The sequence below is a fragment of the Elaeis guineensis genome, chromosome 11, assembly GCF_000442705.2.
Source record: "Elaeis guineensis isolate ETL-2024a chromosome 11, EG11, whole genome shotgun sequence".
Lineage (NCBI taxonomy): Eukaryota > Viridiplantae > Streptophyta > Magnoliopsida > Arecales > Arecaceae > Elaeis > Elaeis guineensis.
Genome location: NC_026003.2, coordinates 103018111 through 103033692, shown reverse-complemented (window position 1 = coordinate 103033692; position 15582 = coordinate 103018111). Strand labels below are relative to the sequence as shown.

General features: G+C 36.7%; 1 protein-coding gene across 1 annotated transcript in view; it reads left to right on the top strand.

Moving 5' to 3' along the window:
- LOC105053627 (midasin) overlaps positions 1-11965 on the top strand; it is an 84445-nt gene extending 72480 nt beyond the window's left edge. The window contains 29 exon segments of the mRNA XM_029267180.2: positions 1509-1590; positions 1682-1812; positions 1891-2055; positions 2139-2214; positions 2292-2404; positions 2490-2569; positions 2652-2765; positions 3899-3967; positions 4069-4225; positions 4942-5099; positions 5189-5286; positions 5417-5649; positions 5919-6176; positions 6269-6395; positions 6476-6543; positions 6643-6801; positions 6874-7092; positions 7589-7897; positions 8033-8179; positions 8264-8467; positions 8556-8757; positions 8760-9578; positions 9581-9792; positions 9795-10250; positions 10402-10683; positions 10772-10951; positions 11047-11145; positions 11251-11376; positions 11606-11965. Coding sequence (XP_029123013.2) covers positions 1509-1590; positions 1682-1812; positions 1891-2055; positions 2139-2214; positions 2292-2404; positions 2490-2569; positions 2652-2765; positions 3899-3967; positions 4069-4225; positions 4942-5099; positions 5189-5286; positions 5417-5649; positions 5919-6176; positions 6269-6395; positions 6476-6543; positions 6643-6801; positions 6874-7092; positions 7589-7897; positions 8033-8179; positions 8264-8467; positions 8556-8757; positions 8760-9578; positions 9581-9792; positions 9795-10250; positions 10402-10683; positions 10772-10951; positions 11047-11145; positions 11251-11376; positions 11606-11638 — 5376 coding nt within the window. The 3' untranslated portion in view covers positions 11639-11965.
- Positions 11966-15582: the final 3617 nt, after the last annotated feature.

Here is a 15582-nt window from a genome sequence, read left to right as displayed (position 1 = left end):
ATAGTACAACTTTCTTGATGGTAGGTGCAATGGAAACATTCACTTGGGAAAGTGCTGATTCAAAGACTCCAGGAAACACTTGTTGCTGTTACCTGTCTTATTGTCATTTATTATCCACATTGTAAGAATTATTTGTGCTGTATTGCTCCTGAATTACAAACAGGCTATATCCCTTCTGGACATGGCACAAGGTTTACTAAAAATGTTTTTGAGTTATAAGGTGTGAAGATTGTCAGCATGCTTGTTCGATGCGCCCAACACGACGATCCACCAACCTCCTATGATGAACAACTGTGTGGAGTGGGACTCAAATGTTTAAACTTTAGCTAGCCATTCAGTGTCAATGTTGTCAGAAGGGCCTGCTTAAGTGCTTAAATGGGCACTTGAACGGCTAACCATGCCCAATAGCTTGAGTTGTAATTTGGCGTTCATTTGGACTGCTTTATTTAAAATGTCACCCACAAACTTATCTGAAAAGCTATCATTCCTCATGTTTAACCAGTTAATTATAGATTTGATTATTTATAGAAAATATCTAATATCCGGTTAGCATTTTGGTTTTTGCTTGTCTCAACACATTGTATATCATTGATGCTGCTTGGTAGTATGTCTGCTTGCCCTGAGACTACAAACAAGTGGCATTTTACCCTGCATGCCTCCATCCTTACCTTTTTTCACGATTAGGCAATATGTTCTGTTAGCTTTAGTACTTAAGAAAGCCCCACACTCCCCCTCTTTGTTTGCTAAATTTAATCAATAGCGCAATATTTTCATTATGTGTTTTTCTATTTTTAAATTCTGGCAATAATTAAGTCCCGGCACTTCCCATTTCATTTGCTATACTTGACCATTGCAGAGTTTTTTTGTTGTGTTTTTCTATACTAAATATCCTACTACAGCTTTCCCTCTCTGCCTTCTTTCCATCATCACTTTTCTTTTTCCTCAAAATCTATATCTGTTCATATTTATAATTCTATTTTTATACTCTTAAGGTTCTTATAATGTTATGCCCAAGTAAGAAATATCTTCGCTTGAGTCAATTCTATGTATCTGATAGTCCATAATTTCTGATCATTATTATATGTTGGAACTTGGAAAGCATAGTGTTAAGATACACTGTTACTGTTCTATAGACTGCTTGAACCCTTGCAAATTCAAAGTGCATTTTTCAACTCCCTGATGATTTTAAAATGCACTAGACTTTGTAAGTGAATGTGGTACGGATGGAACACATCAAGAATTATAAGCACTTGAGTTATATTAAGAATTATAACCTTACTGTGCAAGGAAAAGATCCGGATTCTGCATTATTTTTTTATTAGATAGCATGAAACTTAAAATATGATTTGGGAGCAAATTTTTGTCATTTTATTTTTTCCTTGTTATGATTTTGAGTTGATTTATGCAATGCCTGCTTTATTTATGAAAACTTTTATCAGATTCTCTCTCTCTCTCTCTCTCTCTCTCTCTCTCATGGTTGACTTATTTTTTTTGGGCATGCATTACAGCCTGGCATTGGTCTCATTACTGATGAACAAAGACTGCATTCCTTTATGGAATCCTACAGATTAGGGACCAGGATAATAAAAGGTGATCTCTACTGGGTTATGCAGTTAGCTGGTCCTCAATCATATAGCCTTCTTGTAAAATATGCTTATTATAGCCTCTTTTTTCTTTCCAGACCTCCAGGCATTCCATTCTTCCATCCTGGATGAAAACCTAATGCCAGAACATTTGCTTCGCATATGCTTGGAGTATGAGCAGACTTTGGGCATATCTTGTCAACCAGCTCATGTCTACAATATCTACAAGGTCATGCATAAGAGATCTTTTCTTATGCCATTTCATGTATGATTTTAGCACATATCTCAAATTTTGTTAATGTTACAGGATTCAAATGCTTCGGTTATGCATAAAATGGTCAAACCACTGACAGTCATTCAGGAACAAATTAAATCTTTTCTGAATGAGTGGCCGGACCATCCAGGTCTTCAGAAGATATTGGACACTACAGACACTCTTTTAGCAATTCCACTGAATACACCTTTGTCGAAGGTATGAGATCTCTGATTGGAGTGTTAAATGACTGCCTAACATTAAGTGGTCACTCCTCTTAATGCACAATTTGTATTATGAAGGCTTTGTTAGGGTTGCAGCTTTTGGTTGGTCGAGCGCAATCGTTGCAGGAGAATGCTTCTAGATTTTCCCTTAAAAGTAAGATATTGATCTTGGTGGAACAATTTTTTTTTTTTTTTAGTCTTTTAGTTTTCCAATCTAATAATGTTCTACAGATGAGCTCCAACCAATATATGACCTGGTGTCCTCATGGCAAAAGCTTGAATTAGATTGTTGGCCTGCTTTACTTGATGATGTTCAGAAACAGTATGAGATTAATGCTGGAAAGGTATGTGCTAGTTGTAAATTTATTCATTTGTATACTAACGATGGCAAGCAATTGCATTTTTGAACATTCTAGTTGTTTTCTGCAGTTATGGTTTCCCTTGCATGCAGTTCTTCATCGTAAATTATCTGGTGATGCTGAAGCTGATAGTTTGTTTACAATTCAGAGGCATGTGCCAACACTTTTCCTCATTAATTGTCCAGTTTATTTTTTAACATGCAGAATTATGTCTAACAAAGTTAACATGCAGTATTGAGGAGTTTATTCAAACTTCTAGTGTGGGAGAGTTTAAGAAACGCCTTCACCTCCTCCTCTCCTTCCATGGCCAGCTTAAACATGGTATCAACTTGAAAGCTTATTCTAGGTAAGATATGCTCATTGCAATTTGATTTTGATGGTGTACATCCCTTCGTGCCCAGCATGGGTCAGTACTTGAAACCGTGATCCAAGTCATGCTGACATGATATGGGAATATTTCAGTTTGTGTCAATAATCTACTGTGGCCAAAATTAGAAATGAGAACTCAGGCAAATTGAAAACAATCAAGGGGACCCTTGGCCCTTTCTTATAATAGTAAGAAGGGAATAGTCCATTCTAATGTTGTGAAATTTAATGATTTTTGGTTAAACCCTAATGGTTCCAGGAAAACATTTAATGATCTTTTTATTTTATAAAATATTTAGTGAACAATATTAACGTAAGTGCAATAGTATAAAATGTGAAGCACTCCATGGATTGTTGATGGTGATTAAATGAGAAGAACAGATAAAATGATTTGTATGTAATTACTAACATATATTTTATTGGTAGCCCTAAAATTCTTTGTAATTGTGTTTACTTTGGGCATTGTTTGTCTTGTTGTGCCCTTCTTATTTGTAATGAATCTGGGTTGGGCTCTTGTTCTTCTCTCAAAAAAAAGAACAGTCTTTATAATTGATTTTTCCATTTATTATTATACAATAAACTCCATTACATATTTACATGGACAAACTAAACTCATCTTACAATTTAAAATATGATTTGTTTTTAGCACTTGGGTCCCCATTGGTCAGCACCCATCACCTAAAAGCTTGCTTTGGGGAGAGGTCCATGGTTCAAGGGTGGTGATGGCATTTCCACCATAATTCCCTAAACGAAGTATGATCTGTTTTTAGAACACCTTAGACTAGGTTGAAGTGACTGCCCAGCTGTCAAAGACAAGCTTGCATGAGCATGTTTTTGTTTGTGCTCCTGTAAGTATTATTTGTTTTTATCTTCAAATCAATGTGATGGTCCAATACTTGGATATTCTCATTCTTCACTCTGTCCTCTACTATTTCTGCATCAATGTTGTTGGGTAAAATTAATGGAGCTTCTATTTTAACAAACATCCTTGAACCATTACTTCTATTTTAACATTCTTGAACCATAATCATGGTGCATATATCTTTTTTCTCCTTTCTTTTTCCTTTTATGAGCTGGTTATCATGAACTAACTCTAAAATTGACTTGTGACAGTCCTAATATGGCAAAAAATCTGAACATCCTGTACAATGCATTTGGATATTATGTGCAATTTATGCCCTTGTAAGTTTTCAGCTCACTTTTTAATCTTCATTAGTGTCTGATATCTTCTCTTCCTTTTTTATCCTATTTAATATTTAATTCATAACTGGTTTTGCTGTCAGAGTTTTGGAGCACATTGAAGCTGGCAGAAGATGTGTTGAAAAAGATTTGAAAGAATATCTTAAACTCTTCCACTGGGAGCACCCTCACAATTACTCTTCAATTGATAATTTTAGGAGGACTCGACACAAGATCTGGAAATTAATTCAGAAATTCAATGTAATAACTCATTTTTCTTGTTCTTAATTCATGATCCTGATTTTTTTTCCTTTGTCTAAAGTTCTTTTTTATTTTTTGGGATCTATATCATCTTTACAATTATAGAACATATGATGATTGCTTGGTTGTCTTTGCTTTGAGTTGATTTCCTCCTATGAACTAGAATATATACTTTTTAATTCAAAAAGATTTTTTTTTCTGATTTGCAGACTAATAATCTACATGGTAACCATTTAAATTCAACTCCAGTAAAAAAGAAAGAAAAAAGGGAAAAGGCAAAAGGAAATGAGCATTGCTTACAGGATAATCATAGGTTGGATACAGGTAGGATCCATGCATGACCTGGATCCAAACACTATAGGAAAAACAGGAACCAGACCTCAAAGATTATATAATTCTTTTCCAAAGTCTTTGCATATGTATCCTGGCAGGGTTCTTAACATATGACTTTATTGTTGGTTGCATTATATTTAGATGCCATTCTCATGCATGTTAATTACTAATTGGATGATTAGTGTGACTCTATCTCCATCATTGCATATTTTGGTATTGCTGGAGTTCTGCCTAACAGGTAGTGGCTTTGTTCTGATTCTCAACAGAAAATTGTCTGCTAAAGGAAAGATATTATCGTCTGTTAGTAGTATATCTGTATGTACGATTAGTGTTATTTCGAAATATTTACTACATCTGACTGTAAATACCTTTTTAATGAATAGGATGTTCTACAACAACCTGTGATGATTATCCTTAACCAAGAAGCGGCACTAGTGAGAGATAAAGTTCCATCTTGGCTTGAACATAGGATCTGCAATGAAGTGAACATGGAGGTGCTGCAGTTTCCTGTGGATCTTGTGAAGCTGAGAAATACAGAAAGGTTCTCTGACATTCTTTGTCAGATATAACTTCACTTCCATTTTTTGTATGAGATTCATTCTCAGAGCTATTCCTCTGTTTTTGGTTTAGGTTCGTATGGTATGGCAACTGGAGAAATAAGGCTGAATCAGCATTGCAGGGCATGTGCGACGACAGTATTCCTGGTGTTGATTTCTTGGAGAGTAAAGGTCTGATATATTTCGTCTTCTGCTTTCTTTTACGTGGATTAAATGTATAACAAACTGAGTTGATGTGGTTATTTGATATCTGGGAATGAAAAATGAGGTCTTAATGCAATATTTGATGCTGCTACTGCAGGGCTTGTAGATGCCATCAGGCAAGCCCTGTTCTCTGAATCTACAGGTGGGCACTTCAAGCAAGCATGGGAGGATGGCTGGACTTCACTTGAAAATATTTGCATCCATGCAGCTGAATTTGCTCATATCTGGAAACACGAAACCAAAAATCTCAAAAAGAGGAGGGCGCTAGGGGATCTGTTGAAGGCTTTGGAAGGTTGTGGATTATCTAGGCATAGATCCATAATTACTGAGGTACATGTATAATCTATAGTCCATTTTCTTTATTTCTTAAAGTTTTAGATGAATTCTTGTTAAACTGAATGCATAAGAACAAAAACTGTGACTGGATGATAAGAAAGGTGAGAGATTCATTAGATCTTTTGTGGGTTCCTTCTTAGTTTTATCATTGGTCTTCTAAGTCTGATAACCAGTTTTGATCGTTTTTTGAGTTTGCATTTCACAACATTGTTGAGTTTGTTATGATCATCTGATTATGATACCTCTTTGGTGGTGTCATGTAGCTTGAAGTTCAATCAGGCCAGCCAAGTAACTCATTTCTTCAGCCTTCATATGATGTGCTACATTTGCTTCTGAAAGAGTGCAACCGATCTTGTAAAGACATCAATATTGGTGTTCCCAGCCATGCTGAAAAGCCTGCAGGTGTTAATGGTGCTTTGAAATGGGAGGATGCAAATCAGTACTACTTTAAAAGCCTGGCTATGATGCAGCAATTTAGACAGATTTGCCTAAATTTCAATAAAGATCTCAGCCTAGAGCAGGCAAGCTTCACTACTTATCTTCTCAACTATGACATGTCTTAGTGGAGATGCATGATGTGAGCATATACCATCACATTTTGTTTGTTATACAGGTTAACCGAGCAGCCTCTTTCCTAGACCATCTAATTATCCTGCAACATGAGCAGCGATATGTTGCTTATGGTGTATCCGAGCAGCTGAAAAATCTAAGGCAGCTGTTTCATTTGTTAAATAGCGCAGGTATTCAATATCATTAATAACACATCATTGTGACTGTGTGTGCCCTGTTTATTGATGCTTCATTATATATTCTTTTGTAGGATTTGGTGGCAATATTTCTGTAAGTCCAAACCAAAATGCCGTGCTCAAGTGCATTTGGCTTCAAAAAGTAAGTTTTGCATGGTATTTTGCCAGCTGATATAGAGAATCTCATTTGTAAGTAGGAGGTGATTTGGTCTTTTCTTTTACCCCCCTTTTTTTTTGGCAGCAACTACTTGATAGCCTACTTGCCATGTCAAAAGATGTGAACCTGTTGCTTGGAAGAGTCAAAAACAGTCATATGAGTACGTGCACCATTGTCAGGGTTGAAGCTGATGTGTTATCTGCTCTCATTGATAAGTTTATCCCAAGCATTTTGAAGTCTAAGGTAATTATTGGATTTGTTGAATGATGGTTTCTTAGCCTCAAATGCTTAACTCTTTAGCATTCTATGCTGTAGGAATCGTTGGATGAATATCTTATCGGCAGTGACAGATCTATTACTACAGCTGCACATGTGCCCTTTGTTGTTACTGAACAGATGGAACAATTAGTAATGTGCAATTTTCAGATTATTAACAACATTAAAGAGGATATCCAGACTTTGGTCTTAGAAACTGCATGTATGAGATCTTTGAAGGGAATTTTGCTTGATCGTTTGAAGGAGCTAATCAACAAGGTATATGTTATTTTGGTTTTTCATTTTTCTTACACTAGGGTGGAATCTTCCACCAACTTTTGTAGGATCTTAAATCTTAACCATCAACATCAGTAGGAATACCTATCCTGTAAGTGAAATTTGATGAGGAACAAAGTTGGCTTATCTATATGGCAATTTACTTTCTCACCATTATCTATGATGTAGATTGTAGATTGCTGCTATCAAACAGAAACCAATATATTAGTTCTATGTGAATTTATTAGACCAAACAATGCTTGCAAATCCTATTATATTAGATCTATCATATTTTTCATTAATACAACTTTTCTTGTGTAGGTGAGGATATGAATATATACATCAAAATTTTGCACAATTCTGATGCTCATGTACCTTCAGCAATGATATTTATATCTTAAGCAAAATGTTGTATTGGATAAAACCTTATGCTTACATCTGCTTCTTCTTTTATATCGGTCAAGTCTTTTGGAAATAAAGGGACTTCTGAGTTTTGCAGGGGAACATGTTGATGGAGGATTTCAATTCTGAGATTGAGGCGAGTAGCCAGTTGGCTGGTGAGGAGAATCCCATTTTCATGGAAGTCTTCAGTAAGCTTGGAGCTGTATATGCTGATTCTTTTGCACAAACAAATAAACTAATGAATGATGCGTTCGGAAAGCTAGATGTGCTTCATGAAGGCCATACTCTTGTTCAAGAATTGTCAGCTGAGAATATCACTTTGTGGAAAGATCTTTTCGAATCATATATGATGAATCTACATCTTGACCTTATGTATAATGCACTTACTAAAACAGTTGTTGCAGCGGTATATTCCTATCCTTGATCTCCATTCTAGTTTCTCACACATTAAATCTGGTGCTGTATTTTATGATTTCTGTTCTTTATCGGAGTGCATCTTTGTTTCTGCTTTGATCCTTATCTGAATGAATGGTTTTTACAGAGCAAACTGGTAAACTGTGCTGCACATAGAAAACCAGAAGTGTGCACTCAGGTACAGACAAATTTAAAGCATCTTCATGTATTGTTGGGCCTTATTGTAACTTTTGCTGAGGGCATCCTATCTGAGTTTTTAGATGCACACGGAACTGTAAGTATATCTGACCTTATTCATTGCCTTCCTTGATTAGTTCCTTCTGGAATATCAGCTGAACATACTATTACTCTTTTGCAGATAGCTGAAATGACTCATGTGCTTGCCCATATTTTTGCTTTACTATTTTCTAAAGGACTTGGTTCTGTAGAAGAACCAACAGAAAATACTGCTTGTGATGGAACACAAGATGCTAGTGGAACTGGTATGGGAGAGGGTGAAGGTATAAATGATGTGAGCGACCAGATAGAAAATGAAGCACAGCTCCTTGGATCTTCTGAAAAGGTAATAGTTGGCAACAAAGCTTGTTTTTGTGTCTGTCTTACTAGCAACTCTGGCTCAAAACTAACTTGTTATCTATCATGCTTTTCAGCAGGATGAACTGGAGAACTCAGAGAAAGTACCAAGTAACAAGGACAGAGGAATAGAGATGGATGATGATTTTGATGCTGATACATTTGATGTCAGTGAGGACTCAGGAGATGATGATGTTGAAGATGAGGAGGAAATGAACTTGGACTCTAAGATGGGAGAGACTGGAGATGGCAGTCAGGTAGTTGATGAGAAGCTCTGGGATAAGATGAAGATGGTAAACCTGATACTTCTGTTGATAAATATGAATCAGGTCCCTCTGTCAAAGAAACAGATTCCGGTAGTAGGGAACTCAGGGCTAAAGATGATAGTGCTTTAGAAGTGGAAGAATCTGGAGAGATGGATGATGATGAGTCTGATGGGCATAGCAAGGAGGACAAGGAACCTAGTATTTCTGATGATGATGAGAATGCTGTTGACATGAATCTGGACAAAGGTAATGCATTCGAAGATCCAACAGGAATTCAATTTCATGAAGAGGAGAAAAATTTGGAAGATGTAAGCATGGATGAACCTAAAGGTTCTGATGTGATGGATGGAACCGATTCAGATCCTACTCGGTCTGATGAAGAAATGAACGATGAAGATGAAAATTCCAGTCCTATTGATCACATTAATGATGAGAACTCTTTGGAACTAGATGAAAACACTGAGACTAAGGGAGAGGAGGATGCTGAGAATGCAAATATGGACTTGGATGCAAGTAAAGAAACTTTGCAGTCATCTAAGATTGAGTCAGTTGAGTATCCTGCAGAGCAAGCTGGTTTAGCTGAGCCGCTAGGTGATCCTCATAATATAGACTCAAATGCAGACCCGGAGATGCACTGGGCAAATAGCAGTGACATGAATGCTGGCATTGCTCCTTCAAGGAATTTACCATGTAATGAGGTGCCCAAAATTGAATTATCTTTGCCAGACTTGAATGATGGTTCCAGGTTATCCTCTGATCAGCCAAAACCTCAGACTCTGCAAGTTGATACATCACCTATGCAAAGTACTCAGACGAACCCTTACAGAAGTATAGGAATGCCATGGAGGAGTGGCAAGAAAGGGCTAAGGTGTCAGTTGATCCCCAGGAGCATCAACCTGTAGCTCATGATGATATTGTTGATAAGAATGCAGATGAGTATAGATATGTTTCAGAAGCAGAAAAGAGCACTACTCAAGCACTTGGAGCAGCAACATCTGATCAGATTAAAAGCAGTGCTGAAGGAAACAAGTCCACTGCAGAGGAAGGTTATTCAGGAAAAAGGATGTTGACAGAAATGATGTTCTAGAGGAGAATTCTGAAACGCACCATCTGAAGGCTAACCAAGCTTCAATTCCCAGACAGAAAGTTGATGAGGAATTGGTCAATGCGGTAGTGGATATTGATGCATCAATGGAAGAAATGGAGGAAACTAATTTGGAGAGCCTGTCAGGGGACATGGTTTCATTCAGAAGTTCTTACATGGATGAGAAAATTTTGCCTCTTGCTAACTTTATGAATGATAAAGCATTGTCCAAGTCCATGGATATTGAAGAAATATCCGACCAGACAATGCATAAAGCAATTTTAGACTGGAAAAGGTATGAACTGGTCACAACGAGGTTGTCTCAGGAACTGGCTGAGCAGTTGCGCTTGGTCATGGAACCAACTTTGGCAAGCAAGCTTCAAGGAGATTATAGAACTGGAAAGCGAATAAATATGAAAAAGGTAAGATGAAAGTATGTTCATGATTCGCCATATGCTTCCCCGTGCTTTTTCTATGGTGATAGGTTCTTGATTCATGTGTATCATATGCATCTCCATATGATTATTCACTTTTTTCAAATTTTGTGGATTCTGTTTCGCTTGTCACTATTAGGTTATTCCGTACATAGCAAGCCATTTCCGAAAAGATAAGATCTGGTTGAGGCGAACCAGGCCCAACAAGAGGGATTATCAAGTGGTGGTTGCAATTGATGATTCACGTAGTATGTCTGAAAGCCTTTGTGGGAATGTTGCCATTGAAGCTCTGGTAACAGTGTGCCGAGCAATGTCACAACTGGAAGTGGGGCAGTTTGCTGTTGCAAGTTTTGGTGAAAAGGGAAACATAAAGTTGCTTCATGACTTTGATCAGCCTTTTACTGGAGAAGCTGGTGTCAAGGTGAATCATGATACTACTTTTTTTATGCCAGTTTTTTTTGAATTTCTGATGTCTTGTTTTGCTGACATTTTTGGCCAAAATGGAGCAGATGATTTCCAGCTTATCATTCAAGCAAGATAATACCATAGCGGATGAACCAATGGTTGATCTGTTAAAGTATTTGAACAACATGCTTGACACTGCAGTAGCAAAAGCACGCACGCCCTCAGGCCAGAACCCACTCCACCAACTCATTTTGATTATAGCTGATGGCAGGTTTCATGAAAAGGTATCTAAGTTACTCCCCTCTTCTCGAAGAAGGCCAACTGTCTAGGTATCTAAATGCAGGCTTTTGTAATATTCCCTAAACTTTTGTAAATGCAGGAAAACCTGAAACGTTGTGTCAGGAATGTTCTGAATAGAAAGCGGATGATTGCATTTATACTTCTAGATAGCCCTCAAGAATCTATCATGGACCTAATGGTATGGGCCTTTTGGCACTCCGCCATTGGAGTGGTGTTATTTAGATTCAGATTCTTTCTTCTGTGGTCGGGTGGAGTTGATTCCGAAAATATATATTTCTTGCAGGAAGCATCTTTTGAAGGCGAAAAACTTTCTTTTACAAAATATCTAAATTCATTTCCATTCCCATATTATATTGTGTTGAAGAATCTTGAAGCACTTCCTCGGACTCTAGCTGACTTGCTGAGACAGGTAATGCTTGCTTTCTGCATAGTCCCGTTCTTTTACCTCAGCATTCAGAATTTGGCAAAATTGACACCTCCACTCAGTTGTAATTACTTGATGATACTAGTACTGTCCAACTCTACATGCTTAGAAGGCCTTTCCATACTAAACTCGCTACTTCACAACCCTTTCATAAGACACTGAACTGTGAGTTTGAACTTTCTGATTACCATGTTGTGTTGTCTTTTATTTGCAGTGGTTTGAGCTTATGCAGAGCATTAGCGAGTAGATTACTTTTGCCATATGCGGAAACTGACAATGATGGACGTGATTTCTTGGTACATTCCAGGATCCAAGATGAAGTGTACATAGCATCGACGAGATCTTGTTTCATATCAATTTTGTCAGCATATACTGTCTAAACCAAAAACAGTTGGGAAAAGTTAATGATCATGGTAATAGCTATGCAATATGAGTGTACATATTCCAATACGAGATTTTGTTCTGTATATCAATTTTGTCTGCATATCGTCTGTTCCATATATCAATTTTGTCTGCGTATTTTCAGAACTCGTAACAAGGGAAAATTATATTTTATTTGTGCAAGTTATTTTAATGTCGGTGTAATTGCAAGTGCATTCAATGCCATTGTGGCCTCCAAATATGACCTGTCGAAATGAAATGGTGCTTGAGAAAATGCTACGCAGTTTTCTTAGGCATTTTATTTATATGCAAATTATTGCAATGACTCTGTAATTGCAACTACATTTGATGCCATTTAGGCAATGCCCAAGTTATTATGTAAATGAAATGATGCTTGAGAAAGTGTGTACTCGACTCTCTGGGCATTTTACTTGTGCAAATTATTGCTGTCACTCGGTAATTGCAGAGTACATTTTGTGCTATCCAGGCCTCTAAATATGGCCGGGTTACGGTAAATGATATATCGTGCTTGAGAGATGTGTCTAGTGCGCTGCCCTTGGTGGGAGTACGTATGCGAAAGAGACCGGCAGGAAGAAATCAAATGGCGGCACGTGGTTCCAACACTCCATTTTCTCAACTTTTAAACCGTACAGCTTTCGTTGAGAGATTCGAGGATCGTGTCCACACAAAAGAACTCTATTCAAATTAATAATGATTCGTTTGTTATATATATATATATATATACACTGAATAATGAAGGTTTTGCATTGCATTCATGGTTTGAGTCGTCATTTTTATTTTAAAATTATTTACATATTATAGGGATTGTGTGAGAAAGAAATATATTTAATTTAATTTAATTTAAATTATTTAATTTTTAATTATTTAATATATTTTTAAATAATATCTTTGGACATACGAATAATTTTGAGATGGTAGATTATATTTAACAGTTTAGATCATTGATGTAGGACTTTGTATGATTAGATCTAAATCTAAATTTAGTTGATTTTATTTTAGTTTGACTCTTGCAAGAGATGTTAGGCTCAAATCGATCGAATTTAAATCCAAATTTAATCAACTCCTCAACATCATGTCAATGTAAATCTTGATGCACTCAATTGTAACTTCTATGGCTGTTTGGTTGAGGTGGTTTTATTTAAAAAATATAAAAGATTTATAAGAACATCTTTTTATTTAGTTTAATTTTATTTATTTTTTTTATATTTTAAAAAATATCAAACTGATTCTTCTAATTATCGATATGTTCTAATATGATCCAACCATCTATCTTTATTAACAAAATTTTTTAAAATAATAAAAATATTCATATCTTCATCTCTTCTCTTTCTGATTGATCTCTTTCTCTTTCATTGCTGGCATCTCTTTTTCTTCCTCTTTTCATTTCTCATCCTTTCCTTCTTTCTAACCCATCTCTTCTCTTTTTTCTCCTCTTTCTCCCTCCTTTCTCCTCCTTTTTCTCCATCCATTTCTCCATCACCTCCTCTTTCTTTCCATCTACTTTTCCTCCTCATCCTTCTTCAAGTTGTCTATAAATCATTTCTCTTTACAGCGGCCTCCTTTACATTTATTCCTTCTTGTTTTCCCCATCTTCTTTCTCTCCATCCTACTCCTTATCTTCCTCTTCCATCCTATTTCTTGTCGATGGTCCCTCTCTTCTCTTTTCCTCTCCTTCCTCCTCATCCTCTTTCTCCTTCTCAATCTCTTTCTCCTCCAAACCAATTCATGAGCACTATCCCTTTAGATGGCTCCCTCTACATCCGTTCCTTCTCATCGATAAAAAATCTTTTCTCCTCCTCTTCCTCATTCAATTCTTCTCCTCCATGATGACTCCATGTACCTCCTTCCCTTCCTTCTTATCAATTTTGTCTTCTCATGCTCTTCTTCCTCCAAACCACTCATAAGCCATCCCTTTTCACAGTGGTCTTTTCCACCTCTATTTCTTCTCATTTGTAACCCATTTTTTTCTCTCTTCTTTCTCTCCACCCTCTTCTCCTTTTTGTCCTCCTCCTTTAACTCATTTCTTATCTTATATTTATTTTAGATGGTTTGTATTTATTGTCAAGTTTGTATTTATTATGTGTGGTTTATATTTATTCTTAAACTATTTGTGTTTACTCCGAGGAGTTCTATGTTATTTTTATAAAATTTATCTTTATTCCATCTATTTATCCTCCTCCCTTATTATTTATCAAGGGGGATCCTTGAATGATTCAAGTTTTGAGGGCTCGATTTGTGTTTATCTAAAACATAAGTGAGCCCATCGAACTGCTTTCCTTTAGATGAATTGCTGTTGTAGCCTTCGAAATCATTTTCCTGCAAAAAGTACAACCATCTAATAAGTCAAAATTTTTTTTTGTCAAAATATATCACAAATAAATTAATGAAAAAGATGTAGCTAGATTTCAATGACTCACCAAAAAAGAGAAGAAAGAGGTATTTCAAGTGGATGGTTCTGATGAGAGAGAGAGAGAGACGTAGGAGAGAGAGAGAAAGAGAGAATAAGAAGATAGGCCACGGTTCCAATGAGATAGAGAGGGAGAGAGTTTTAGAGGGAGAGAGAAAGCTTGGGTTATTTGTGCTATAGAGAAAGAGAGGGGGAGAGAGAATGAGAGAAGTTTGTGCCAATGAGAGAGAGAGGAGAGAGAATGAGAGATATTTGCATCGGAGAGAGAGAGAGAGAATGAGAAGAGACTATATTGGTAAGAGAAAGAGGAAGATATACAGAGAATGAAAGGTATTTGCACTGATGATAGAGAGGGGGAGGGAGAAGAGTTCCTGCTGGCGAGAGATAGGGGGCTCATCCTTTTTGTATCCCATCTTTATTAATACATTTTTTTTTACTTTCAAGCACCACATGATCCAAGCAAAAGGTTTATAGGCTGAGCTCATTGCTTTCATGTCCTATCCCCTTAAGATAGTTTTTTCTTTTTTTTTTCTTTTCAAACGCCACCTCACAATAAAGGCCAATATAGTCCCATCCTTATTAGTGAGATTTTTTTTTAAAATTGAGTGTATAGAGATCCACGTTGATCTAAGGATTGGAGAGTTGATTAGATTTGGGCTCAGATCTAGTCAACTTAAGTCCAATCTGTCTCTCTCTCTCTCTCTCTATTTATATATGTGTGTACATATATATGAATGCGTTCAACAAATCATGTAATATCCCAATCAATCAAAGATCTGGTTGCATCAATCTTAAAGCAGCCTAAAAAAAATAGAAAAATAGAGAGGACTCCCATTCTCTTCCATTGATTTTTCTTCCAGTTGACTCCTGTTCGGAGTCAAAGTTTGAGGCCAGGAGGGAGTCTAAGTTCTTCCCCCTCCACCTCTATTTTAGGAGATGAAGTTCCTTATGAAATCTCCGTCAGCCACCATTCATAGTTGTAAAAAGTCCTCTTTCTTCGAGGATATCTGCTGAGTTTGTAGGATTTATAGCTAATCATCACTAAAACTCAGGTAAAAGCCCTTCTCACTTTTTTCTCCATCTTCCTTGGCCACGAAAATTGGGTTTCTAGCGGCCATCATTGGAATTTTTTGTAGAAAAGAATATCATCTATTTTCCCTAGTTTTTCACCCTTTCTTTTTATTTTTTCCAATGCTGATGGTTACCGCCGACCACTGATTTAGAATCCTTGGGCTGCACCATCGTAGCTCCAATTGCTAGTGGCCACTGCCGCACCAGTAGTGCTTCATGATCCGGAGAACAAACAGAGACCAAAAGGTCCCCATTTTTGTCGAGAACCCGTGGGAAGAAAAGAGAAAAAAGAAAAAAAAAGAAAAAGGGAA